The sequence below is a fragment of the Mus musculus genome, chromosome 2, assembly GCF_000001635.26.
Source record: "Mus musculus strain C57BL/6J chromosome 2, GRCm38.p6 C57BL/6J".
NCBI classification, from domain to species: Eukaryota; Metazoa; Chordata; class Mammalia; order Rodentia; family Muridae; genus Mus; species Mus musculus.
Window position 1 is genome coordinate 158,202,932 of NC_000068.7, and position 27,379 is coordinate 158,230,310.

The 27,379-nt window shown below is 52.7% G+C and overlaps 1 protein-coding gene across 4 annotated transcripts in view; it reads right to left on the minus strand.

Annotated features, from left to right (window-relative positions):
- Positions 1–26,998, minus strand: part of D630003M21Rik (RIKEN cDNA D630003M21 gene) — a 47,397-nt gene extending 20,399 nt beyond the window's left edge. For 2 of the 4 annotated variants that reach the window (NM_001131021.2, NM_177657.5), the window contains exons 1-11: positions 26,153–26,293; positions 17,467–17,664; positions 13,502–14,846; positions 12,897–13,079; positions 10,432–10,555; positions 8,689–8,782; positions 7,208–7,291; positions 5,482–5,598; positions 2,770–2,868; positions 1,729–1,877; positions 142–280 (exon numbers count right to left, since the gene is read on the minus strand). In NM_001131021.2, the coding sequence (NP_001124493.1) occupies positions 142–280; positions 1,729–1,877; positions 2,770–2,868; positions 5,482–5,598; positions 7,208–7,291; positions 8,689–8,782; positions 10,432–10,555; positions 12,897–13,079; positions 13,502–14,846; positions 17,467–17,664; positions 26,153–26,155 (2,535 nt within the window). In that variant the 5' untranslated portion in view covers positions 26,156–26,293. Of the gene's footprint in view, positions 1–141; positions 281–1,728; positions 1,878–2,769; positions 2,869–4,869; positions 5,007–5,481; positions 5,599–7,207; positions 7,292–8,688; positions 8,783–10,431; positions 10,556–12,896; positions 13,080–13,501; positions 14,847–17,466; positions 17,665–26,152 lie in introns of those variants that run through there. The other 2 variants (XM_006499356.4, XR_374459.4) reach the window with 2 other exon arrangements.
- Between the last annotated feature and the right edge of the window lie 381 nt (positions 26,999–27,379).

The window sequence follows — 27,379 nt, forward strand, 5'->3', positions numbered from 1 at the left end:
CCTGTGACTGTATCTTAATCACTGTTTGAATGCATGTTTTCTGCCTTGCCCCAAACACCAAGGCCTGCCAGCTTGATATGTTAACTGCAGAACATAGTGAGCCCTGTAAAAATGCCATGTCCCCTGTAGCCTCCCCTTCACCTGGTGGATGGCAGTCTCCAGGTGGCCCAGGCGGACGCGGAGCTCCAGCCTTCGGAGGAGTTGATTGGACGCAGTGACCAAGTCATGAAGCTGACCATCCACAAGGTTGTACAGGGCAGCAGCCTCGGTCAGATGGCTCCTGGGACGGGGCAAGAGGGTGAAAAAGATGTTCTTCTCTGTGCTCTCATCAGGCAAGTGCCTGCCCTCCTAATCTGTGGCCACAGCTGGGCTGCCAGCCACTGACTTACTGTGTGACCTAGAGCAGGTCCCTAGCCTTCTCTGGGCCTCAGTGGCAAACCTGAGGGTGCCACAGGAACTGAAATGATTCTTCTCCTTTTTGGTGGAGTATTAAGCCAGCTGGGTAGATCCGAGTCTGAACCCCAACTCTGCTAACTGCTAGCGTGGGTCCTTGTGCAACATCACCACTTCGGGGGTCTCTGGCTCCACAGGTGGATTTCTGAGTTCGAGGCCAGCCTGGTCTACAGAGTGAGTTCCAGGACAGTCAGAGCTATACAGAGAAACCCTGTCTCGAACCCCCCCCCCAAAAAAAAGTGGGGATAGTAACAGAACTCACTTCCTGGAGTGGCTGTGAGCAGCGAGTGATCTGAGCAGGGGCTTCCAGAAGCTCAGAGCTCACATTCCACTCCAGGCCGGCATCAGGCCCTGACCGTGAAACTTTCTAGTACTGCTTCCGGGGTTCTGGCCAGCCAGGGGACCTTGGACCTTCCCTATGTCATGAGAAACATTCAGTGGAGTGTCAGGCCCAGGAGGCTGGGTGGCATTCACCCATTTGCAACATGCTATCTTCCTGACCTCCATTCTGCAGGGAACAGGTGCAGAGAGGGTAGCAACTGTAACCAGTGATGGTCTTTTGTCTCGGATAGAGACTCAGGGTCAAAGGCTGGTTTCAAATTCCTATGTAGCCAAGAATGGCATTGAACCTGGGGTCCACCTGCCCTGCTAGGCATTTTTAAATTGGCCAAAGCCAGAGGATCTAAAGCCAGGGGACTTCTCCCATGGAGGTGCTTGGTGAAGGGAGAAACCTGGAGTCTCCCATCCCTTCCTGGGAGCCGGTTTTCAAACAAAGATGATGGAAGGAAAGGTGCCTTTTCAAGGGACCCCAGTCACGGATCCGACATTCATCAGAAAAAAAGTCCAAAACTCCTGAAGGAATGGGGAGCCACAAGGGCTGCAGGGATGAGCACAGAACAGCAAAGTGCTGCGGTGAGCATGGGCCCACAGCGCCCCCTGGTGGAACTCCAGGTCAAAGGTCTGGAGGGACCTCAGGTAGTCAAGATGGGCTGGGTGAAGCAGGTGAGGCAGTGACATGGTGGATAACAACAAGGCATTGTGAGGGGCAGGAGATGGAAAAGGGAGAGATCCGTGTGTGGAGGGGGGAGACAAGAGCGGAAGTCCTTCAATGCCTGTCTCTGGCTAAAGATGAAGGAGGGGCTGGTGAGGTTATCCCCAAGGTTCAGAGGGTAAGAAGGTGGCTTCCCTAGCCTCACCCTACGCATTCTCTTCACAGGGCGGCCCCACTCCTGAACTGTAACTGGGAATGAAGGAGGGGAGACCGGGTGTCTATACCTGACATCGGGGTTAGCATTTAGCCCGCTGGCCTCTTGCTGCAAGCTGGCCAGAGTAGTTCCACCTTCCCTCTGGAGAGCCAGCAGGCCCGGGTCCCTCAGCACCGTCTCCATCAGCTCCTTGGACTTGCTCAGGCACCTGGTAGCCTCCTGCCAACAGAGGGAGGTGTCCTGAGGCGCAATCTCCTCTCACCACCTTCCAGGGATCCCCACAGGGAGAGAGCCTGACTTTCCCAGCTGAGTCCAAGCATCTCCATCTGTCCTTCAATCTCTAACACATCTGAAGCTACGGCCCTCCTATCACCATGGTAACCTCACTGGTCCTAGCTCCCTCTTCTCTCTGGAACACCCATCCCAGACTCTTGGTTGAGCTCTCTGATGCTCTCTGGTTTTCCCTGTAGCCAAAACGTTTGTTTTAAACAAACAAACAAACAAACAAACAAAACAAACAAAAAAACAAAGGGTATACCCCATGATCCCCTTCTTCAAACTCCCCTGGGCTCCGCAGCCCAGCTCCTGGGCCCATCTCTCAGAGATGTGGTTCTTAGCCTCCCCCTAACTCTGCTCCACAGACATGCAGCTACTCTGCCTCAGGGTTGTTGCACATGCTTGCTCTCTGCCTGGAGGCCACTCACCCGCCTCGCTCTTCTCACTCAATCTTACGTTTACAGCATCTGGCACAGCTGGTACTGTCTTCCTTCCCTCCCCCACCCCATTCTTTCCTTTTTCAGCATAGGGTCTCATGTATACTAGGCAATTATTCTCACCACTGATCTATATCCCCAATCCCTCATAACTACGTTTTAAACGGCCACTCTGCCACTGCACCCTGACCCTCACCAGGGCACAGACAGGCAAGCCAGTTCCTCAGGCTGGGTCCCCAGAGCAGGGTGCATGGTGGATGCCCAAGAACTATTGGCTAAAAACTAATGAGTGAAAAGCAGAGTGCCCCTCGCCAAGTGTCCCTTTCCCCTCATGCGCTCTTGGTACTTAAAAGCCTGAGGTATGCTGGTAGCTTCCTCACCCTGCATTCCAGGTTTACCTGCACCCCACCAGGGGGTTCACCCTTCTCAAACTCTTGGATGGAAGCCTGCAGCAGGGAGGAGGCCTGGCGAAGGTCAGTGAGGAATGGGTCCAGTTTCTGCAGGGACAGGAACCAGAGCGGAGCTCAGCCTGAGGGAACCGAGAGGAGAGGCCTTTCCCTAGGGGACTCCGGAAGGGACCAGGCTTACACTACATCAGAACCATCAGGAGAGCTGGTGAAAGTGCCTCTCCACCATGCCCCAGTCTTCCTCTCACCTCTACCCTACCCCTCGCCCCATAGATGTGCCAATGCTCTGGGGCAGTCTGAGAACATCTACCAAGTCTCCAAGCCACAGTGCCACTACTGCAAGTCACTGTGGTCTGCAGTGGGGGAACAGGAGCCAGAGGAGAAAGAGGGAAGGCCTGAGCTGTTCACAGACCCTGGGGGTCCTTGCAGAAGGGGTAGGATGGAGGTGTGAGGGTGGGCTAGAGAAACACCTTGGCCCAGTTGAGCCATTGGCTAGCTGTGAGATCGCATGCAACCTCTCTGGGCTTCCCTGTACTTCTGGGAGGTGAGAAATACAGTACATATTTTACAGCAGGATGAAGGGTTGATGGACTAATTTGTGACAGAATTGAGTACAGAGCCCAGAGCTTGCCAGAATCATGATCACCATCAGTTTTACACTCTGGATCACCCAGTGAGATTCCCCTTAAAGGGACAGCCTGAAAGTTGAAGTTCAAAGGTCATGGGGTTAATGGGAGGCCTCTGGAGAGGGAACCTGGAGCCCGGGAGCAGGACATGCCACTGAAAAAACGAGTAGACGCTGCTCCCCTCTCCCTGTTCAGGCGGGTGATTCCAGGACACCGAGGCCAGGATGCCCAAAACCCTGTGCTAAGTGTCCTGTAGAACCTTGCACATTTCCTGGGGACTACAAATTGGCTGGCAATGACTCAGGTACCTGATGCCAGTAGAAGCCTGCAGAGGGTCCCAGGCATCAATGCCTCCCTCCCCTACCTCCATATTTTGTTTCTTTCTTTCTTTAGTTTTTATTGGGAGAGGGGTATGCACACCATTCTTCCTCTCTCTGTCTCTGTCTTTCTCTCTCTCTCTCGTGTGTGTGTGTGTGTGTGTGTGTATGTGTGGTGTGTGTGTGTTTGCATGCATGTGTGTGCGTATGTGTGTGTGTGAGAGAGAGTGTGGTGTGTGTGTGTGTGCATGCATGTGTGTGCGTATGTGTGTGTGTGAGAGAGAGTATGGTGTGTGTGGTATATGTGTGTGTGTGTGTGCATGCATGTGTGTGTATGTGTGTGTGTGTGAGAGAGATTGTGGTGTGTGTGTATGTGGTGTATGTAGTGTGTGTATGTGGTGTATGTGGTGTGTATGTGGTGTGTGTGTATGTGGTGTATGTGGTGTGTGTGTATGTGGTGTATGTGGGGCGTGTGTGTGTGTGCGTGTGTGATTCAGGTGATGTGTCATGGAGCTGGTTCTCTCCTTCCGCCTTTGCATGGGTACCACGGATGGAACTCGGGTCACCAGGCTTACATGACAAGGGCTTTTACCCGCTGGGCCAGCTCACTGGTTGCTTTCTCTGAGTTTGTTTAGTTTCTTGCAACAGGGTCTCATGTAGCCAAGGATGACATTAAACTCTGTCTCAGGTGCAGGGATGGACAGCTAAATACTCTCATCCTGATTATCCACAGTTACACTGCACTCAGCAGGACATGAGGATACAGGCCTGTTACCCCAATACTTGGGACTCAGGAGGGAGGAGGCTCTTGAGTTTAAGGCAAATTGGACCACAAAGTCAAGAATATATGGCCACATGGTCTGAGTTATGTATCTAGACCCTGCCTCAGACAAACAGGGCTGGGCCTGGAAGCTCAGAGCACACCACTCCCCCCGCTCACTTGGGGCCTCTTGTTCACATCCCAGGGCCACTGACAAGAAAAAGCAAACCAAACAATTCAAACAAGATCGCCTACAAGAAGAACAGATCATCAGCCACCTGTCAGACTGCCTGAGGAGACAGGGGTTCTCCGAGGACGGGTGACTTTGCCCCCAACCCTGGCTGGAAGCAGTTATAACTTGGGAGAGGCAGGAGGCTGTTGGCCATACCACAGTGCAGAAGGGAACCGCAGACCCTGGCTGAGAGGTCCAGTGGGTGGAGGGGCCCTGCGTGGGCCTTCAAGATAGAGTATTCCATGGCTGCTGCCTCGCTCTGGTGGCCTCCGGAGTTAAACTGGGCACCAAACCTGTGGGTGCAGGGCAAGGAGCCAGGAGCAGTTTCCTTCCCTGCCCTGTAGGCGGCAGTGCATACTAACCCACAGCGTCTGCGCTCATCAATCCGCTTTCAGCTGACAACAGCTGAAACCTTCCACGTGTGCCAGATACCCTTCCAAGCTCGTCACTCACATTAATTCAGCACTCATAAAAAAATCCCATGGAAAGGCGACCTCATTACCCTCCCCATTCCTCACTTTGCTAACGAGGAAGGCACGGCCCAGAGAAGGTGGGGAAACTCACAGAGCAGAGCTGGACTGGATCCTAGCAAGCTGGCCTCAAGAGCCTAATGCCTTACTGGGGCTACACCGAACCTTCATTGTAAATGTTTGTTGAATGACTATCTGTCCTTGAACCCTGTTTTTGACAGGGTTGAGGGACCCATGGGGCAGGGCGGGGAAAGGGAGAGGAGAAAGGTTGGAAATTGAAGACTCTGAGGGTAGACACCTGGAAGAACTGCACCCACTCGCTGTGGTGGTAGGGAAAGGGGCCCTCCAGAGCCTCCGGCAGCTGGCTAGGGTCCACGTGGTTTCTGAGGGCCTTCAGCGACGTCAGTACCTCCACCTGCAGAGAAAAGGAGACTCAGAAGGAACAGAGGACTCTCCCCAGAGATGTAGGAGGTCTTGCTTAGATCTCTGTGCAGGCTCCACATCTCCCTCTGAGTAGGTCCAGAATGGTGTTCTGAGCAGTGAGTCTTCTCTGGAAGCTTTGATAAATCCTTTGACCCAGACCCTGTTTCTGGAATGGCACAGACAAGTCACACATACTGCTACTCCCAAGGCGCTGCTCAAGGCAGACATCATCAATCAACTGCAGCGCTCATTGATCTAGAACTCTTTCTCAGTGCTGCTGTCTCAGGGATGAAATGTACGTAGTTCTCACACTGCTCTCAAATGACCCATAACAGTGTTGTTCCCTCCTAGGGGCTGATGGTTACCAAATCCTAACAGTGTCCCCTGAGACACAGAGAAGGCATTTGCCAGGCAGCAAGGTTTCAGGTTTGAGCTGGAACAGCTCCCAATACGGAGGCTTTGGGTGCAGGGATGGACTCATCTGCTATCCCAGATGTTCCAGGGACCATTCACAGTCAGCAGCCCCATCATCCCCTCTGAGCAAAGAATTGCAGGATCCCAGCCCCCACAGGAACCCCTGAATCAGAGCCTACACCTGGATAAGATCCCAAGGGTTGTGCCCACTCAGATCCTACCACAGCACCCACCTGCTAGCCCAGGACAGGCTGGCCCTTGGATTTAAGAGTTTTTTTTTTTTTTTTGAGACAGGGTTTCTCTGTGTAGCCCTGGCTGTCCTGGAACTTACTCTGTAGACCAGGCTGGCCTCAAACCCGCCTGCCTCTGCCTTCCAAGTGCTGAGATTAAAGGCGTGCGACACCATGTCTGGCCTTAAGAGTTATTTTCAAGGCAACCAATCTGGATGCTGGAGGCAGGTTCAAATTTGAGAGGCAATGCCAAACAAACTCTCTCCGTGTCTCTTTTCTGTTTTAATCCATGCTATTTTATTGCGTGTGCACACAATTGCTACTGAGCACATGCGAAGGTCAGAGGACAACTTTCAGGAGGTGGTTCCCTCCTTTCACCATAGGTCCCATGTGTTGAACTCAGGTGGTCAAGCTTGGCCGCAAGAGCCTTTACCAGTAAAGCCATCTTGATGGGCCCCATGCCTGTTTTCTAACCCGGAGGAAGGAGGCCTCCAGAATCACTTCCTGCAGCAGGCAGAGTCGGTTCCCACTGCCCTTGTGGGGCAGGGTGCTCTCTCACAGCCCTTAAGTCTGTCACGTCTGAATCAATGAGGGGGGGATGCGGGGAGGGGGGTCCCAGAGCATCGGGGACTCCAGTTCTGCGTCAGGGAACTGTTGCAGTGGTCTTATCCCTAACCTATCTACAAAGGAGAGGGACTGCCTAGATGGAGTCTTGCTTGCAAGTTGATCTCTGCCCTGTGGGCATCTTAGTCCTGTGGGAGTGACCACCAGGAACAGCTGGGATTCCAGAGAGGTCACGTGACAATGGCTCCTGCGGAGGGGGAGGGGGGCATCCCTGGCAATTTTTAGGCTAGGGAAGATGCTTTCAAAGTGGAGCAGGACCATGCAGTTCTTCCTCCCTTTGCCTGGCTCCACTCAAGCCCGGCCCCTGCCGCGGCTGCTCAGGGCTCCTCTCACCTGGGCAGGTAGCACAGATAGCTGGGGAATGGACGCCTTCTCTCCGAGGAGGAGCACTTTACTGACGGAGGCCGGAGCCAGAGCCTGTGAAGAGAGAGCCTCTTCAGGAATGCTGTTTTCCCCTCCCTCTTGTTGCCTCCTCCATCTCCCCAAGGGACATGCAGAGGCTTGGGGTGGTCCCCAGGTGGGGGCTTGTGTGGCGTGTTTGGAGTGAGCCTCTAGCCTTAAGAGAAAGCAAATCTAAGCTGTTCTGCAAGACTTCCTTGAGGCCTCAGTTTCCCCAATTCTGACAAGAAGTCAGATGGCCAGGTATATCATACCTTCGTCTGTCCAGTTGTCCATACTGGCTAGTCAAGATTCTGCCCTGGCAGAGGGTTTATGCTACCTAAGGCTAGACCAATCAGAGCCCTGTACTACCCCAGAACATGGGGCTTAGTCCATGTGGACTCCTGAGCCCATCAGGTCTAAGGATACACTGAGAAACTTTTGCGGGGACTTCTCTCACTGTGTCCGGCTGGAATCAAATCAAAGACTGTGTCTTGCAAGCTACTGGGAGCCATGCTGCTCCCTAGTGGAAGTGGAGCCTTGAGAAAATGTCACCTTTCTAGGAGGAACTGCACAGAAAACAGGGTTGGTGGAACTCTCTGAGCCTTCAGATGGGGCCCTACCCACAGCTAGATTCGACTCTTGGCTGTCAGAATGTGGGCCTGCCCCTGTAAGGCAGTAGGCAGTCCTGAGAGGTCCGACCCCATAGCCAGAAGAGACCAGGCCAGACGTTCCTGCAGCTCTCTGTGGGACAGAGTTAAGACACAGTCTGTGGCTTGATTTTCATTTGCGGTGCCTGGCTCTTCCTTGCTCTGTCTCACACAGTATACTGAGCTAAATCACAGGATGTAAAACTTCCCACCAGCTCCTTAAGCTTATAAAACATTGATGTTTCTCTTGTTCCCGGGATTACAAGAGGGATTTGCTCTGGGAACTTCTCTGAAGAGACTCCTCTGCCCACCCCCTCCCTCTCAAGGTGGCGCTCTCGCTCTCTCTCTCTCTCTCTCTCTCTCTCTCTCTCTCTCTCTCGCTCGCTCTCACTCACTCTCGCTCTCTCATCCTCACTCCTAATAAAGCTCCTCTCTGGATTTTTACGGGAAGTCCCCTTTCTCTTTAAGTTGTGTCTGCACCATCTCTCTCTAAAGTTCTACCTCTCTCCGCAGCCCGGAGCCCCTTTCAGTCTACTACAGTGCATTTTCTGAAGGGAGCCATTCCATTCATAGCTTGCTTTCCAGGACTCGTGGCTGCCGCTTTTAACCTCTTTATTGATATTTTGAACCAGCCCTGTTTCCTTTGCCTAGAAGCCTGGCTGGAGGGCCTTTTTGGCTGCCACTGAAAGACTCTTCCTGGGTTTTGTGATGCCAACCACAAGCCCACTAGTCCCCACTGGGGACTCCCAAGACCAGCTAGACTAAGGCACTCTACCTGGCACTCACCTGGATGCCCTGCAGGGCGCTGACCAGACCAGGCCTCTGGGTCCCTTTCCTGGCATCAATCACCACCAGGAGCCCCTTGGCTTTATCTTCCAGCCTGAGGGTAGAAAACCGAAATCAGGTCCTGCTGGGCAAGGACAGCCTGGTGGAAGGGACGTGGCTCAGAGGTTGTGTGTTCCATTCCCAGAGTTCTAAGCAAAAAATAAATATAATGAACCAACCCCCCCCCCAACACACCCCTGTTTCTTTGTGTAGGCAGGACTCCAGATTGTTCAGAATTTACCAGCCCCCATGTGTGGCTCCTGACCTATAGAGGCTGCACTAGTAACCCAACTTCCCTGGCCAATGACTGGGCTCGATGGGGTCATGTGACCTACCTTTTCCCAATGAGATGAGACAAGTTAACTAAATGGCTTCAGAACAGGCTATTTTCTCCTTTAAGGGGCTCTTTGAAGGTGCATGGGGGGGGGTGAATATTGGGAGGTGGGGGACAAGCAGCCAGTGGAGTGAGACAGAGCCGTAAGGAGACCCCCTACTTTGTATATAATCACTATAACTCATGCAGTCTTGCAGGGAAGTGAGGAATTCTGGGCCTCAGGCAGACAACTAGAGGTTGTTCTGAATTTGAACTTAGCTGCCTGCACCTGCCACGCCCCCTGCTGGTGTCACCAGAGTGAGCATGGTGGAGAGTGGCTGCTTCTCAAGTCCCAGGCTGGTCCAGTTATAGGCCTAGGTCAAACAGCAGTCCTTCCCTGACCCTACCTAATCCAGGGCCCTCAGACTTTGAGCAGCAGTGGGAGGGGTGGAGTAGAGGAGTAGGGGGTACAGAGGGAGTCAGGTGGGCTGTATGAGCCAGTCTGCTGGTCAAGGGGATTTGGAAGACACCCCAACTGCCTTCAAACCTTATACCACCAGTTCACAGGCACAGCCCGTGTGGCCCCCATGGGTACCTGGTCACCTGGACACGTTGTTTTGTGTCCCCCTCACCAACAAGGCTGAGTACCAGTGGCTCACTAGTGTAACACACCCAGTTCCTGCCTGGTGCAAGGGTGGCATACATGCTTGCTGTGACCAGCCTCGGGCAGGTGTGTGTGTGTATGTGTGTGTGTGTGAAACCAAGACACAGAGCAGCCAAGCAGGATACAGCAAGAGGAGTTGGCATCATGTAGTCTGCTCATGCCAGTTTCTTGTGACCCTATCCAGACTCCCTGGTAATTGTGGGGGACAGGGTGTACCACAAAGGAGGAAAGTCAATGCTACAAACCACAGAGCAAAGTGGATGAGGGAGACGTTCCAGGGTTCTGTCTGCCCCAGGGCCAATTCTGCACAGAGATGGCGGCCATTTTCCACCCTGGCTTCCCAGGGGAAATCAACCTCTCAGCTTTTCTGTGCCATAACAGAGCTTCCAGAGAAAAACCCAGCCACATCACTGTCAGTAGGAACCTTACTAGAAATGCAGGTTCTCAGGCCTGCGGACCCCTCAGTGCTGGGGACAGGCTGAGTGTTCTGCTCAACAGCTCATCTATGACTCCAGTGCACCGTCAGGTCAGAACTGTGGGCTCCTGCTGTGTGTCTGTGGAAGGTTCCCTGTCTCACACCAGCCCGGGGAAGGCCATCTGCCATCCCCGCACCTAGCCTATGGCTGGCTCTTTGATCGTACAGTGGATGGAGGGACATGGGACCTCTCTATTACACCCGACAGAAGGGTGAGGTGGAGATGGTCAAGGTATGAGAGTGTCCCCTTACCTAGGGACACTGCATAAGTAGGACAGCAACTCCGCGACCTCTGAGGTAGTACACCATGGTGCCTCCCAGGCATCCTCTGCGGTTGACACCAGAAGCAGCGGTCTCCCCACCTTGTCCCTACCACCTGAAGAAGAGAAGACACATGAGCAATGACGATTCTGGGGAGCCTTCCATGGGAGCCTCCTCTGTGACTCTTCAGGCCCTTGTCTACATTGTTTCTGCCTGGAAGGTCCTTTCTTCTCTTCCTTCTGTGACCTCCAAATTCCTATTCAGCCTCCAAAGGCCCAGCCTCAAAGCCCCTTCCTGAGAAAAGTCTCCCTGACCTCTTCTTCAGCACAGAGGACCACTCACTCAGAGCTCCGAGGGGCTGCCTCTGTATAATGCACACACCCCAGGAAGCAAAGCTGAGGCAGCGAGCTCTGGCTCATAGAGCTCACTAGTTGATATCCTCATTTGCTGTGTGTTCCTGGGTTGGTCTGGACATCTCTGAGCTTTGGTTTCATCTATCTGATGAGACAGATTCCGTTCTGGAGAGATGAGGTTTCTTTGGGGATTAAGTGAGCCAGTTCCTGTGAGTGTCCGACACTCAGCCAGGATCAGTGGGTGCAGCTGTGTTGACTGGGCACCATCTTTGTCCCCGGCTTACACAGCTCGTAGCTCTGTACTATAGCGGTGTACTCTTGACAGACCGTTTCCTGTTCTAGGGATGGCGGGTATAGGTCTCACTGTCCTCTCAGGACTCAGCAGGGCCTTCCTTCATCCTGTTCTGCTTGTCTAGTGTGCCTCATTCTCCTATCTCCAGCTCCTGAGGTCCTCTGTCCCCCAGTCCAGCCAAGGCACCATTTCTGTGTTCCTCGCCTTCCTGGCCCAGGATCCTGTGGTAAACTGCCCCTACAACTCCACTGCCTCCTGGGCTTGGTTCCGGACAGCATCGGAGCACAGAGGCCTGAGGTGTCGGCCAGGGCATTGAGGTCAGAGCAACACAGCTCTAACCCTGTAAACCCAAGAGCCTGCAGAGTGCAGATGGACCCAGCAGCCCCGCCTGCCTGCTCTCCCTAGCTCCCACGAGGTACAAGTGGAGTCAGTCCCTGCACAAGTTTGAATAGCAAAGGGTCAGACGCTGGATGTCCTAGGACACGACAATCATGTGACTGGTACCTGGTGGGCTCTGCCTACCCAGCAAATGCTGCCCAGACAGGAGTAGGGCAATAGGCAGTGTCTGACATGGGAAGCATCACTGTACACCCGATTAGCTTCTCACTGACCAAAACACTGCCCTTGCCTGGTAGGTGGTACCAGAAATACTGTGTCCAACCTTAGAAAACCCTTTCTGCTATGGCCATGCTGAGTGACCAATGTCACAGAAATAGGAACGGCGGGTGGGAGTGCAGGAGGCTCTTACAGCCACTGAAAAATTCAATAAAGCATCAACAAATGACAGGGACACCAGCAGATGGCCACTCTGGGACCTATGGGTAGATGGTGGCCTGGGAGCTATGGACGTCCAGGAGTAGCGAGGCGGCAGGATAGTTCGTTCCCAAAGGCATGGTGGCCCTTGCTGCTTCTGACCCTAACAAGGACTGTTTTCTGTTTCAGAAACACTGCTCCCAACATTTCCATGGCTAACTCCCATCACTACTGAACTTCTTCCAGAAGCCTTCCTGGCCTCTCCCATGGGAAGCCTGGACCAGGAGTACTATCTGTGTCTCCTCAATTCCTGGAGATTTATGTTATGTTGGATTGCAATGGCCTGTTGAATTTTCTCTAACACCAGAATAAAGGCTTTGTGAGTACAGGGAATCACATCAGACTTGTTTCCTAACAGCACTGAGTTTAGGGTTCAGGAAATAGACATAGAATAGCTACCTGCAGCATGGAAGCTGGAGGGACTCAGAGCCTCATAGATGCCTCCTTCCCTGAAGACTTACCCTTAGCTGTGCTAACTTATTGGCTCAGCCTGCATCCCATTCCAGGATCAGCCTGCAGTTAATGACTGACAGACTCAGGCTCAGCCTGAAGTTAATGTCTGACACACCCAGGATCAGCCTGCAGTTAATATCTAACAGACCCAGACGTTCAATACAGACCCTCATGCCTTAGCCAGCTAGGTGGTATAATCCATCCCTCGGAGCCTCCCCAGAGCCTGGCCACAGTCTTCTCCATCCCTTCCTCTGCCTGCCTTGCTTCACTCTGTCCCTTTCTCGTGGGAGCCTTTCCAAGAATGTTTGTCTCAGGCTTCGCCTTGGCTGCCTCCCTGAAGCCTTGACAGATGGATGGACAGATGGTTGGGTGGATGGACAACTGAACAGACCAGTGAATAGATACCTAGAAACTGCTTTCCTCTAAGCCTAGCCTTTGGCTGGGAATTTAGCAGCCTCCTGAGCCTCCCCCCTCTCACTCCCCTGCCCCCACTGCCAGTGTCTGGAAATGCTCTGCACCCCTGACTCCCCTCTGCACCCTGGGACCTGGCAGGCAGGCTATCCCGGACTGGAGAAGCTTGACTCCCAGGGTCTCAATCCTGGGCTTAGTCCTAGAACACTCCTCCAGGCGAAGTCCTCCCCCTGGAGGACCTGCAGAATCTCTCCGGAAGCCAGGCGGCTCCCCAGACAGTGGGCCTGAGCCAGATGTTGTGGGGAGAGTTGTTCCATCTGGGGAAGAAGAATGACAAAGCAGGAGATGTTATCCAGGAGACAGACTTTTCAAGGGACAGCGTTTCCTCTCCCACCCAAGTGACAACACAACTTATAGTGTGATCTGCTCTCTGCCAGTGATGCTAAGTTATTTCCTTCAGGCGCATCTTTGAACCATCAGAGCATCTCTGAGATATAAGTCCCCAGCAGAGAAAGAGGCCTAAATTCAGAGAGGCTAAACGTCTGGCCAAGGTCACACAGCATGCCCCAAAGCTGGAATGTGAACCCAAAAAACCCCAGTAGTATTGCTCAGCTGGACAGTAGTGAGATGTCTTTAGCCCCCTGAGAGTGGGACAGCAGTGTGGCCCTGATCCTCACAGCCCGAGTCTTCTGCACCAAGATATAAGTCTGCCTTTGTCCTGCTGAATGTGGGCTCTTACCTTTGCCTGGGGCCTTGGCTTCACAAGGCTGCAGAGAGTAGAGGGGGCACAGGGCCTTCCGAGGCCTGGCATGCTGGAGTAGGGCCTTCTCGGGGGTCACATGGGGTACCCTCTGTTCTTTCAAGAAGGAGAACTGGAGCCCAGGAGCGGGGGACCCATGGAAGGAGGCGTTCTTATTGAGGCAGTCCTCAGGCTTGGAAGCTCTCCCATGTCCTAGTGTGGTCTCCTCTGTCTTTGTCTCAGCCGCTGGGGATCCAGGGCCAGCTGAAGACAGGAGGGGAGAGAATGCTTGTCTTGGCCCAGGCCTGAGCCGAACCATGGCTTCTGGCATTCCCACAGGCTTTTGCATCTCAGAGGCTGCTGGTTCTTCCTCAGTGTCTTCCACCAGGCCAGAGGTACAGTCCGGCAGCTTCTCCGGGACACTAGTATGGGGCTGCTGTGGCTGTCGCACTGCAGTGTGGCCAGATGCTTTATGCCTGGCCTTTCTCCTTGAGCCTCCGCTACAGGGCTTCTCCCCTGAGCCTGCTGGCCTTTCACATGCCCATCTTCCCAAGGGAGGTGCCCCAGCAGGCCCCGAGAGAGGAAGGGTCTTTCCAAGCAGAGGTGCCCCCTTAGTTCTGGGTCTTGTCTCCTGTGATTTTTGAATATCTACACTTAATGTCACTACCTCACTGTCTGGGGATGCCCCTCTATACTCTTGGGGAAAGCCCAGGAGAGCCACATAGTCCCCCTCCAGGCTCTGGCTGGCCTCACTGTCTGTCCTAAAGGCGAGCTGACCTGACCTTGCTGGCTCCACCTTGATGAGCCCTGGATACTTGTCCCCAGACAACTTCCCTTTACCCTTATCCCAGATCTGGGCCACAGATCCCTTGCCGCCCAAGTCACCAGCCTGGTATGGCTCCTGGGGTCTGCTCAGATGGAGGTCTTCTAGTGGACAGGAGTCCCCGTCTGAGGAAGGGACCTTCACTATTGGGGGTCTGTCATCTACAAACTCTGGACTGGTAATCTTGGTCCAAGGCACAGGTGTGATCCCATTTTCTGAAGCCACGAGACAGTTGTGTAAGGGACGTCCCTCAAAGTCATTGTTGATGGCCTCCAACCATTCTGGGGTGAAAATGAGAGAGTAGGAGGACTCAGGAATTGGCTTCTTGTCCACCTCACGGAGGTCTGAAGAGAGACACTTGAGTGTCATGTGGACAGACTGCTCCTCCCAGGACTCTACTTGAAGGTAGAAATCACCCTGACGTAGCAGGAGTGGATTGAGTGGTGCCAGGTGTACCACAACTTCATCCCGCAGACACAACGGCCAGCCCTCATGCAGGAAGAGGCAGTGGGTATAGAGGGCCTGCAGAGAGAGTTGGGGGGGGGGAAGCATAAGAGAAACTGGCTCCAGGGGACCTTGGCTTTGGTCAACTTCCTTCCCTCTCCCACATGGGACCTCAAATAGCCAGGGACCAGGCAAAGGCAAGAGAGATGCCCAGAACGAGGCACCAAAGAGGCCTTTGCTCTCAGAGTGTGTGAGGTCACTTGTTCCTACCCTTGGTGTTGACTTTGAAGATGCTTGCTAGCCTCCTGGGCCTGAGGGAAGGCCAGTGCTCCAAGTACCAATCAGCAGGTGCCTTCCATGGCAACCCTGCTTGCTTCATGACCCTCTCTTCCCATCTACCCTAAACTTTTCCCAACCCAGCTAGACCCTCCCTCCCCTCAAAGCCAGAAAGACATGGATCTGAGGTCTAAATGGGTTGTTTATATCTGTGACTGAGCTGCTCTGAGATTTGATCTCTCTATCTGCAAATCGGAGTTGAATAAAACACACTGGTATTTCTGGGCTGGTGTGAGATAGATCGAGTACGGATGCAGAAGGGAACATGAATTCACTCCCTTCTGAAAATACCTGCTTGTGTGCATGTGTGTGTAAGTGTATCAAAGCAAACATCCATGGGGAGGTCACAGACTAACTCTGAGGCCTGGGTTCTCTCCTTTCATCTTTGTGTGGGTTCCAGGCATTGACTTTGAGTCACCAGGCTTGGGTGGTGAGAGCCTTTGACTACTGAGTCATCTTGCCAGCCCAGGTGTCTGGTTTTCAAGCTGAGCATTTAAAATGACACAGAGACAGTACTGAATGAGAAGTCGGGAAACTTGACCTACCTCTGCCTTGCCAGACCAGCACCTTAAGATGGCCATTGCTAGATTAGCATTCTGCCATTGTAATCTCTCTTGCCTACAGGGGTGGAGGTGTGGCGCTTCAAAGAGGCAACATGAATCCCCCATAGTCTCAGTAATTACGTCTTGGTTTGAAGCAGAGAGCCTGACTTCAAACGACCTACTGTGTGCTTGTTTTTGCTCCTGTCTATTCTGAGGTGACATGGATTTGTCCATGACAGCCAAATCAAAATTAAAAATAAAGACACAGAAAGGCTGTAAATTTGCCACTGAGAAAGGAGGGGACAGGGAAAGCATGGTTTTGACTTATTTTTCCTTTTAAGACAGGGTCTCTCGTGTAGCTCAGGCTGGCTTAGATCTTCCACTGTAGCTGAAGATGACCTTGAACTTCTGATGCTCCCGCTTCTGCCTGCGGAGTGCTGGCATCATGGGCATGCATCACCATGCCATCTAATGTGGATGAATGCAGCCCCGGGGCTTTGCATATGTCAGGCAAGCCTTCTACCAACAGCGCTATGTCTCCAGGCCTGCCCTTGTGGTTTGGTCAGCTGAACAAAGTGACAGTTGTGTGGCTGGTCAAGAGGAGGTAAAAGGGGGTGGGGTGGGAGGAGGATCTTCATGCAATAGGGTCAGGGAGCCATGGAGAGGCCATTGGCAAAGGCTTCTGGAGACACTGCATTCTACTATTCCCATTCGGGTGCAGTTGCCATGGGGTGGGGGCATTCCTACTAGATGCTGTGACTCCTAGGATTGGCAGCGTGGCTCTTGTTGGGGGTGGCAGTGGGCAGGGGAGCTAACAATTGCTCAAGAGGCATCGGCAAACCTCTGAGGGACGAGGGCAAGGGGAATCAGAAGTCTGACTCTTTGGTGATCACCTTACTATTGTCTTAAAACGAGAGAGGGGGGACAGAAGGAGAGAGAAAGAGAGGGAGAGAGACAGACAAAGAGACAGACAGATAAAGAGACAGAGAGACAGAGACAGACAGAGACAGAGAGATAGAGACAAAGAGACAGAGACAAGAGAGACAGAGACAGAGAGACAGACAGACAGACAGACACAGACAGACAGACAAAGACAGAGACAGACACATGACTCAGAGGGTTTGGTCCATCTTAATACCCTGTTCCTCTGGTCAACTGTGATTGGTCCAGTCATGGACACATGACCACAGCTTGGCCAATTAAGATCCTTCCTGGGACTTCTCTCTTTACAGCTCTTGTAGCCTCTGGCCAACAGAGAGAAGCAGAGGCAGGAAGCAGCAGAATGTATCTTCCGGTGGGTTGACTGGGTCGGCTCAAGCCTGATTGGGGACTAAGTTGTTTTCCACTACTGCCTAAAACATTTGGTTTCTCACTTTGCCCCAAGAGTCACCACCCTGAAATCTCAAGAGCTTTTCAGGGCTAAAAGTGACAGTGTCTTTGGGCAAGCTCTGGAACATTCTCTGGCCTCTGTGGAAGCCATCTCATCAGAGCCAGAGCCAGGTGGTACCACGCATGGTGCCAGCACCCAGGCAGGCCCCTCGAGACCAGGCAAGGTCAGTAGACACCTGGATTTACCCCTTGTTGGTAGAATGCAAGTGCCATTGGCTGTAAGGCGTCAGAGGATCGAGTCGACTAGCCTTCTCTCTCTACTGACAGGTGGCCTTTCCCTCCGATAAGCAGTGGTTCTTGGGAACTCTCCCCACAGCCACCATATTTCTTGTGGGGGAGACACACCTTGCCCATCTCTTTCTCTCCTCAATTCCAGCCCTCAGGCCTCCTTAGGGAGCCCATTACCACAGCCCAGGCCCTCCCCAACTTACACAAGCCGCTTCCCGCACTTGCTCACACAGACGCTTGGCAGGGATGAGAAAATCCAAGAGGAAGCTCAGTCCATCTCCCCGGAAGTCGGAGTCCAGGAGCCGGAACACTTGACCCAGGACAGTGGGAGCAGTGGCTTCGAAAGGCGGGTAGAGTCCTGCCAGGGCATGCTGGATGGCCATGTCAAGGGCAGAAGGGTCCTGATGGGGACAGCAGGGAGGAAGAACAGTTACAGTAACAGTATGGGCAGGAGCAGTGACCGCTCCTGTGATCTTCAGACCCTCACTTCACCCCAGCCTACCTCAGGAACTTTCCAATCCCGTACCTCCTTGCCTCTGCGCATCGATGGCCCCACAGCCAGACCCCATAGTGGCAAGCCCTCTGCAGCTTCCTTCGTGACAACTGTCCCATCGGCCTTCAGCCATATCACATTCAATGGCCTCTCCTTCTCCAGCTCACCCACCTATGACTCTTCCCCTGTCATGTTTTATGACCAATTTCATGCAATCACTTTCTCTGCCTCACCAGCCTTCTGTACTTCAGCCATCTTCCTCCAGGACCCCAGAGCAGGACTGACTCTCATACACCCGGCCTCCAGCAGCTTAGGTCTAACTGCTGTGCATGACACCAGCCTCCCTGAGCCCTGCCACCTCTGTCTGTTCCTCCACGGTGACAAGAGGAGTCTCCAGCTCACCTCCTCTGCCAGCGTCGCCCCTTCCTCCCAAACACCTGCCTACCTCTTTCTCACCTCACCTGGCAACGCCCTCTTCATTTAACTTCAAGACTCAGGCCAGCCTTTGCCTGTTCTGGAAGGTACTCAGACTTTACACCTGCTTCCTCCCGGTGTGGTCAGATGTCCCCCCTTCTCTGGTACCTTATCAGAAAAGTTCCCACATTAACTTCTGGTCCCCAAAGGGCAAGGGGATCAGGCAGGACAGTACCCAAAGATACCCAAATCCAAATCTCCACAGCCTGTGAGTACAGGCAGAGGGACTGGAGAGGCAGAGGGACTCCGAGTGACTCTGAGGCAGGTGAAAAAGCACAGCTCACTCTCAACCAGATCCCAACACCAAAGAGAGAGGCTGCGGTCCTTCCCATCTGGGGTCCACACAGCAGGCCACCCGCCCCCATCATTTTGGCAGAATAAGTGAATGAGAAAATGAACACCTACAGATGCACTCTGAAGGAGGGTGGGTCACCATGCTGTCGTGCTGCTGAGCTGTGTGGTGGGAATGGGGAAGTCACTCCCCAGAGCGGGGGTGAGGGGGGGTGGTGGTGGGGGATCCTTAGTCCGGTAGAACAGGAAGGGTTTTGCCTGGCCTGTAGGCCTCACTACTGCTCCAGCCCCACCCACCCGCCAATCCCTGCTTCTTTACTGCTATGGTCTGAGTGAGAACAGTCCCACAGGCTCACATGTTTGAACACTTGGTCACCAGTTGATAGAACTGTTTGGGAAGAGTTAGAAGGCATGACCTTGTTGGGTGGGCGTGGCCTTGTTGGAGGGGTGTGGCCTATTGGAGGGGTGTGTCACTGGGGGTGGGGCTTGAGGTTTCAACAGCTCAAGCCATTCCCACTTGGCATTCTCTGTCTTGTCCTTGTAGGTAAAACACCTCTCAGCTACTGCCTACCACAGCACCAAGCCTGTCTCGTGCCTTGCTGCCTGCCATGATGGTTATAGACGCTAATTCTCTGGAACTGTGAGTGCCCAGAAAAATTCTTTCTTCTATAAGTTGCCTTTGTCATGGTGTCTTTACAGCAATATAAAAGTGACCAAGACACCCACCAACCTGGGGACAGAAAGAGAAAGAGATCCCAAGTGTCATCCAAGGACATAAGGACATAAAGCCAGTAAGTCCATGGGCCTGCATCCCTTCATGCTGTGTGTCCCACCCTGTCTATGTTGGGACACTAGCACACCTGGTTTCTACCTCCTTTTGTGACCTCCATTAGGGACCTGCCCCCTCTAGACCTCATCTCCAGCCCGGCTGTCTGGGGCATCTCATTTTGCAAGCAAAGGGTCAGAGCCAAACTTGCTCAGGGTCTTAGTGAGAACAAGAAAGACAGTGCAAATCCAACCCAGATCCATGGCAGTGCAGACAACTGGCTTTCTTTCCCTGCCTCTGGCTGCCTGCTCTGTCTGGGGTCCACTCCTTTCAGGATGGTCTGCCCAGGATTCTAGTGGCCTAAAGAAACCACAGAGGAAAAACAAGGTCTGCCCACTGAGCTGACCTTGGCTTACACAGGCTACCTACATCTGCCACGTGCTTTAGCTACCTTTAGAGGTGGCTGGAGAGTGGGAAACTGTGACAGGCAGACAGGCTACACTCTTGGCGGCTCACTATCTATCAGTCAGGGTCTCCTGGGTCTCAGAACTGTCCAAGAATTCAGGAAGAACATGGTGAACAGGCCCCAGAGGCTGGAGGGAGGAATGCTGGCCTCTTGCCAGGACAAATGAACTGGGCAGGCCAGCCTGGGACCACAGGAGTCTAAGTGTTGCTGCCAGACTCTAAATGATCGCTATGAAACTTGATCGATGCATTTCCATTCCTTCCCAATGAGGGCAGCCCAGCCCAGGAGTCTGTTATTCCTTGCAGGAGCCAGGCATGAATGGATGCCGAAAAGGATGAAGACAGGACCCTCTTTGCAACCTGGGCCAGAAAAAGAGCCCAGCACCCCAGCCAGAGATTGATTTATGAGATGGAGCCCTAGTTTTCTTTTTGAAGTGCTGAGCTGGAACCCAGGGTCTGTGCACGAGAAGCACCAATAAGCTAGCACAACAGCTCCTTCCACTCCCCCCCCCCATCTTTCCCCACGGAGCCACACCTCCAGTCCTCAGTCTTTTCTGATAGGTTCTTACTAGAAGCTAAGGTTAACCTTGAACTCACTCTGTAGCCCAGGCTGACCCCTACTCCCTACTCCTGAGTGCTGGGACCACAGGTGTGCACCACTGCTCTGGGCTGTACACATTTGTCTTAGCAGCTTTGCAGTGAGCCTGCTCTATTGTCATCCTCAATGTTCATTTTATCAAGCAAAATCTGCAAATGCGAGGGGTGTAGTCAGATATACTTTTACCCACGTATCCATCCTTGCAAACAGTATCCAGCTCAGTGTACAAGAGTTCTGGTCACCCCCACACAGAGCTCATTCCTAGCCAACTTCCCCCCACCTCTAAAACTAAGCTTTTATTATGAAGTTTTTAAAGAAATTTTTCCATACAGTATAATCCACAGAATGTGAGTAGGTTCACAGAACCCAAGAGGGCATTAAGCAACGTAACCCTGAGGGTAGTGACAGGCAGGGGCCTCATGAGGCAGCCTTTTAATTTTCTTCTGAGCTTGCTACATTTTCCAAACATTCTGGAACCAGTGAGTGTAGCTTTTATAACCATGGGGAAAACATAGAAGTGTGATCGTGTACTTTTAAGGCTGGCTCCTTTTTTAAATGGCCTCGCCAGATGTTCTTAACTGGGCCTTCTGAGATGTGGGTTGGATGGTCTTAAAGGTCCAGATCTTTCCACTTACTCCGAAGAGCCAAGATTCTAGTCTCATTTGGCGTGGCTGCTTCCTCCTCCTCCTCTTCCTCCTCCTCCTCCTCCTCTTCCTCCTCCTCCTCCTCTTCCTCATGGGAAGGGCTAATGTGGGCAGGGTCCTAGAGCATCCCCTGCACTCTGTGGGAAAGCTAACATGTGACTGGGGAAGCACTTGCCTGATGTGCACAGACTTGGGCTCCATCTCCCACCACAAACAGAAAAGTAAACAAACAGCTAGAAAAGGTGAGACACTGACTCTGCCACACCAGGTGACTTTGGCCACAGGCAATAAATAAACACATGTATAAATAGGAGCCTCCGGAGTGCCCAAACCTCCTCAGAGAGTTTTCTTTCTGCAATTGACTATGGTTAAGGCAGAAGCTCACAACTGGTCAAGATGCAACAAGTGTCTGTGGCATGCTCAGCCACAAATGAACATCTGTACCATACCATACCATACTGACACATCAGATCGACCGCTCAGACCATCATGGAAGATGAGGCAGAAAGGTTTTAAGACCTAGAGGTTGGAGATGCTCAGTTGGCTTTCAAATCCCAGCCTAAACAAGTTCTAAAGGAGTGTCCCCCAGAACTGCTGGGGACAGTATCTCCTGGCCATGACAGAAACAGGCACTCATGAGTTCACGGCGCCTATGGTTACCTGCACAAGGGCTGCACAAGATCAAGCCAGTCCGCACTCCAGCATGAAGTGGGGAGAGACCCACACCTTCCTTCCCCTGCTGAGAAGGAGCAACTGACAGCTGAGACCTTCTGTAGAAGGTAGAGTCCATTTTCTTTGATGGGGAGTAGCCCTGAGTAGATTAACCAATCTCCAGTGGGTGACCCCACGACCATGAATATATAGGCAGCACAAATTGAACTCCACCAGTTATAAAAAAAAAAAGCAAAACAAACAAAACAACAACTACAGCAACAAAACCATCGGATTTGGAAGGGAGACGGGAGGGAGAAAGGGTCTGGGAAGAGTTGAGTATGATTAAAATACATTGTATACTTGCTTGAGATTCTCAGAGAATTTTCTTTTTCTCTTTCTTTCTTTCTTCATTCCTTTCTTTCTTTCTTTCCTCTCTCTCTCTCTCTCTCTCTCTCTCTTTCTCTCTCTCTCTCTTTCTTTCTTTCTCTCTCTTTCTAGCACCAGGCATGTCCATTCTAGGGCCCTTCTAGAATTGTCCATATAATTTTGTTCCGGAAGGTGTGGGGTAAGGATGTGGTTTCTAAATGGACAAATCTGTAGTTGCTGAGGAAGTTCCAAAGGTCTGACCTCAACCCATGTCCCTGCTCCTGCCTGGGGAGGGTCTAATGAGGGGGCTTGCCAGTGAGAAACGGAAGCAGATGAATGTGAGAAAGCACACCACGGACCCTTGCTGAGGTCCCCCAACTACCCACCTCAGAGGAGCAACAGGCTTGGGACACTGCAGCCTGTCCTGCCTTGATCTACAGAGTATTCAGTAAACCTCCCAGGGTTTTGAAGGTTGGCCAAAGCAAGCAGGTCTGTGAGCCAGCTGCTGCCCAGCAGGTGTCAGGCTTCCAGCTTCCTGGGACTTGTCTAGGCTGAGGTCCCAAAGTCAGCTCCCCAACTGCCTGATCACGTCCAACTCAAATTGCTTGCGCTTTTTGTCTGTGTGGGGGTGGATGGGGGTTGGCGTGAGAATCCAGATCTTTATAAACCAGTTTTCAAATCCGCTCTTTATAAACAAACTTTCAAAACTGGAAGTAACAGCCCAGATGCAGTGAACCGGGACAGGAGTGGGTGTCAAAAGAGCTGTGTTCAAGTCCAGCTAAGCCATGTGGCATCCAGGGAGTTGTTTCTGCTTCTATGAGCCCTCCCTACTCTCATGTTTGTCCTTGTCTCTACTCTTCTGTGTCTCTGGCCTGGGGCACAATTTCTCCCTCAAGCCACAAGATGACAAAGTTGTTCCCTAGAGCTCTGCCTCTCAGCTGCCCTGAGCAAGCCTTCTGGGTGAGGCCTGAGCTAGGTCCATTCCATTTATGGTTCTACATGATTGTCCTGATAATTCTGTGGACTGGCTATCTTCTCCCCATTTTACAGGATAATAAACAGAGGCTCACATCACCCTTCTGGTCAGTGGAAAGGAACATCATGTGAGGCTTTCTGAAGACTTTCAGACACAGAGCTGTGGCCCTCAGTAACATCAGGTGGCTCCCTATTGCTTCAGCAGCTTGTCAGCCTAGGTCTGAGGTCCCCCATCCCATTGTCCCTGCTTCCTAAGCAGACCCAGCTCTAGGAGGGGCTCCCCCTCATCTGCCTGCCCCATGTGCAAGGTTTTCTTGCCATCCTCACATACTTGGATTAGTTATTTGCTTAGTGTTTATTCCTGATTATTCAATGTTTGACTTTTCTTCCTATTCATCTTCAGTGTAAATTTGCTTTATTTATTGTCATGTGTTTGTGCCATTTCAACCACTTCCATGACAATTCCCTCTAAGCGCCTCCTCGGTTAGCCTATGGCATCCCCTCCTGGGTACCCGCAGGCTCTGCTCATGCTGTACCCATCTCTGTATAAGGTACGTGCCTACCCACTATTCAGAGTCCTGCCAGAGGGGCATCTCTTCTTAGGTTTCCAAGGCACCTGTGCTCACAGGCAAGGAATACAGACTCCTCTTGGACGTGCCCATTTACTCTAAATATGAGAAAGAGTTGCAGGTTGAAGGCTGGCCCAGGCAGCTTAGTGGGATCCTGCCTCGAAGTGAAAAAGAGAGCTGGGGGTGTGGCTCAGTGGTAGAGCCATTGCTTAGCATGCATGAAACCATGGGTTTTAAAAATCACAGTATTAAATCTCCTCCAGAGGCCAGCAAATGGCTCAGCAAGTTAAGGTACTTGCTTCCAAGCCTGATGACCAGTTTGATCACACTACAGAAGGCGAGAATCCACTCTGACAGTTGTCCTCTAACCTCCACACGCATGCTGCAAAGGCATGCTAGAGTGACACGCTGCAGTGAGCGGATTGTGAGCAGATATAGCACGGTGGTTTGGTTTGGGTGGATATTACAGGAAAGAGGAATTTCCCGGCAAAGAAAGCACATGCAAAGGTCCTGGGGCAGGAGGGACCGTGAACCCTGAGGGATTCTGAAGCCAGGTCTGAGTATTCAGGGCTCAAAGATGGGAGAAGAGGTGATTACATTTCTAGTCAAAGGGAAAATAGTGGTGTAGACCCCAGTGCCCACATAATAACCTGGATGTCGTCGCATACATGCTCACACACCCATCACGGAGCCGAACAGGCATGGGAGAATCCCTGGGATATTTCTAGCCTAGCCAATAAAATGCAAAATCCAGATTCAGGGAGAGACCCTGGCTCTAAGGAGTGGACGGAAGTTATGAAGGCCCTCCTCCGGCTTGCATGTGATGCAGGCACACATACACAGGCATGTGCCGTGCCATACACACCTCACATGTATACATATACAAACATGGACATTCCCTAACACCACATCACAAGATACACACACATGCATATGCATACACATGCGCATGCACACGCATGCACATACACGTGCATGTGCATATGTACACACACATATGTAAATAAAGGCAGAGATGAAAACATGGCTGTCCTACCCCTCAGGAAAGACTCTCTCGGCTGTTCTGAGGAGCACCCCAGGGCCTGACCTTTGACCTGAGAATCCGGGGTTTACTGAGGGTTTGTTTGTTTGTTTTTAAGAAAAATGAATAAACTGATTCCGTCAAAACCAGAGCTTTGACAGACAGATGAGCTGTGGCACCGAGGTGACTTTGCAGGGTGTGAATTCCAGCGGTTCTGCTTCATACTTCTGGAAGGGTGACAGTGTAGGCTCCTTGGCTTCAGGCTCTCATCGGTGAGATGAGGGGCTACAAGTCTGCAGTTAGAGTTGGTGGGCGTGGTATGTCTCCCACTCATAGAGAGCCCAGCACAGGGTCTTGCTATAGAGAGAGGCAGACAAACACTGCCTTAGGCCGAACCACTTAGGATGTACTTTTATGCCCCAAGAGCGGTGTCTACCGTGCCTCTGGCTCTGGGGTCTGAGTTTGGGAGCCTAGTTTTGTACTGTCTGTGTGCAGAGGTGTCTGTCCATATTTCAGCCCGAGCAAGCAGATACATGAGCCCCGTGTGCTTGTGTTCATTGTGGTTCGGGGATTGGTGTGTGCAGGCACGGAGTGAATGCATTTCTCTGTAGAGTTCTGGGTATGGATCTACACAGGAAGGGAAGCCCACCCAAGCCAGCACAGCAAATCAGAGTCAGGGGGTGAATGCCCTGGCCCATCTCCCAGCTCTGTCCAAATCCCCGGAGATTTGCAAAATTGCTCCAGAGAATCTTCCCCAATCCTGAACCTGTCTGGAGCCCAGCTAAGACTCTGAGCAACAGACTTCACTTTGACTCCTTCTTCCCAGACACAGGCACAAAGGCACACACAACTCTCCTAGAGGTCCCGTTCCCAGGTGCAGTCCAGGAAACCCATGCACAGAAGTAAGCCCTCCGCCTTCTCCCCAGATGCCTCTACACCTCATGCCCATGGGAAGGCCCCGTGCCAAACCACCGTATCTAAAATAGCAAAGGCACCCAAGATTTGGTGAGCAAGTCCCTCGAACCCACTCTCCTGCCCTCAGGGTCCGCCCTTTCTCAGCACTACTGTTCTGTGCTGGGTTGGGGCGGGGGGGGGGGGGGAGGGGGGGGGACACGACGACTTTGATTTCCCTCTCATTCCAGACCCCCTACAGGACACAGCACTGTCAGTCAGCATAAAGTTTAAAGCGCTAAAAAAAAAAAAAAAAAAAAAAAAAAAAAAAAAACAACCAAGTTTTCTGCAAGGCTCAAGGTCCAGAACTCCAGTTCAAATTTGCATACTGGTTTGGAGCGAGATGAAAGCGTGCATCTCTGCAGAGAGGCCCAGGCAGGACGCGAGGCCCAGGGGTGGATCTGAGCCCCACTCTTGCCCTAATTCTGCGGGAGCTGCGCACGCAGTTAAGCAACGACCCACACCAGGAACCGAGGGTCTCTAGGTGCGTGCGTGCGTGCGCGCCGCGTGTGCACACACAGACACACACACACACCCGGGGGCGCGGGGGGGTGGGGTGGGGTGGGGGCGTGCTGGAGAAAACCCAGCAGAGTGAGGTGGTCCAGGCCCAGGAGGGCGTTACCATGGTGATGCTCCTCTGGTCCCCGCGTTGGCAGTCTCTGTCCCGCGAAGCTCTGGCTCTCCTAGCTCTGGAGAGAGTGCGAAGGGCGAGAGGAGTACTCCTAACCCGGCCTCATCCCGAGGGGCAGCCAGACCCGGACAGGGAAGAGGGAGAGGGGACCCAGGCTGAGGAGGCGAAAAGGGGGGGGGGGGAAGAGGCGGGCCACCCCGTGGGGGGGGGGCGGGGCGGCGGCGGGACAGCGGCCCTTTGTGCGACGCCTTGCTCTGCGCCGCCCTGCTGCCGCCGCCGCTGCGGGTGACAGGAGCCCGACGTTGGTCCACTCCGCACCCCCTGCCGAGGCCACCGGAACAGTCTAGGGGTGTCTGGCGCTGCCCAGCGCTCCCTCCAGCGTCCCCACCCAGGACTGCTGGCTTCTTGTTCCTATCTGCAAGTCATTTTGTCTCCTAAGCCTCAGTTTTTCAACTGTAAAATAGGAAGGTGGTGGAGGTGATGCTGGTGAGGATAGCACCCCTTCCTGGAATTGGGGAGTAGATGTCAGCATCAGTCCTGACGGCCCAGTGTCAGGCTTGGGATGGCGGCTAACACACACACAGAGCCTTCAAGAACTTGAAGCTCCCATGGCAGACACCCACATTGCTATGAGGCAGGGTGCCCCAGACACCCACCACGCCTGTGGACTCCCTACCACGGAACCAATCGTGGAAGGAGAGGTGGGCTGTTTGGAAGCCCCTTCCTGAGGTGTTCTGTAGTAGCTTTCCCGTTGGATGACTCTGGAATCGAGCTTTTTATTATCAAATACTGCACTGAGCCAGAACGACACAGACTCCCTGTCCTTGGGGAGCGATGGAAGGGGGTGGGGGTTGTCACCTACGGGGAATGGGAACAAGAACGAGAGGAACAGAAAAAATAACCGTGAGTTAACTGCTGAAAAGGAATGGAGTTGATCAGAAACTCCCGAGAGGGGGCTGGAGAGATTTGGCCACCCTTCTCCAAGACACAGGTTCAATTCCCAGCACCCATATGGCCATTCACAACTACCTGCTAAGGGAATCTAAGGCCCTCTTTAACCTCAGAGGGCACCAGGAACACACATGGTACACAGATACACACTCAGGAAAAATATTATTATTATTATTATTATTATTATTATTATTATTATTATTAGAATGACGAGACCTGAGTGAACAGAGAGGGGCCGCAGGAAATGGAATTCCAGGCAGTGGGAAC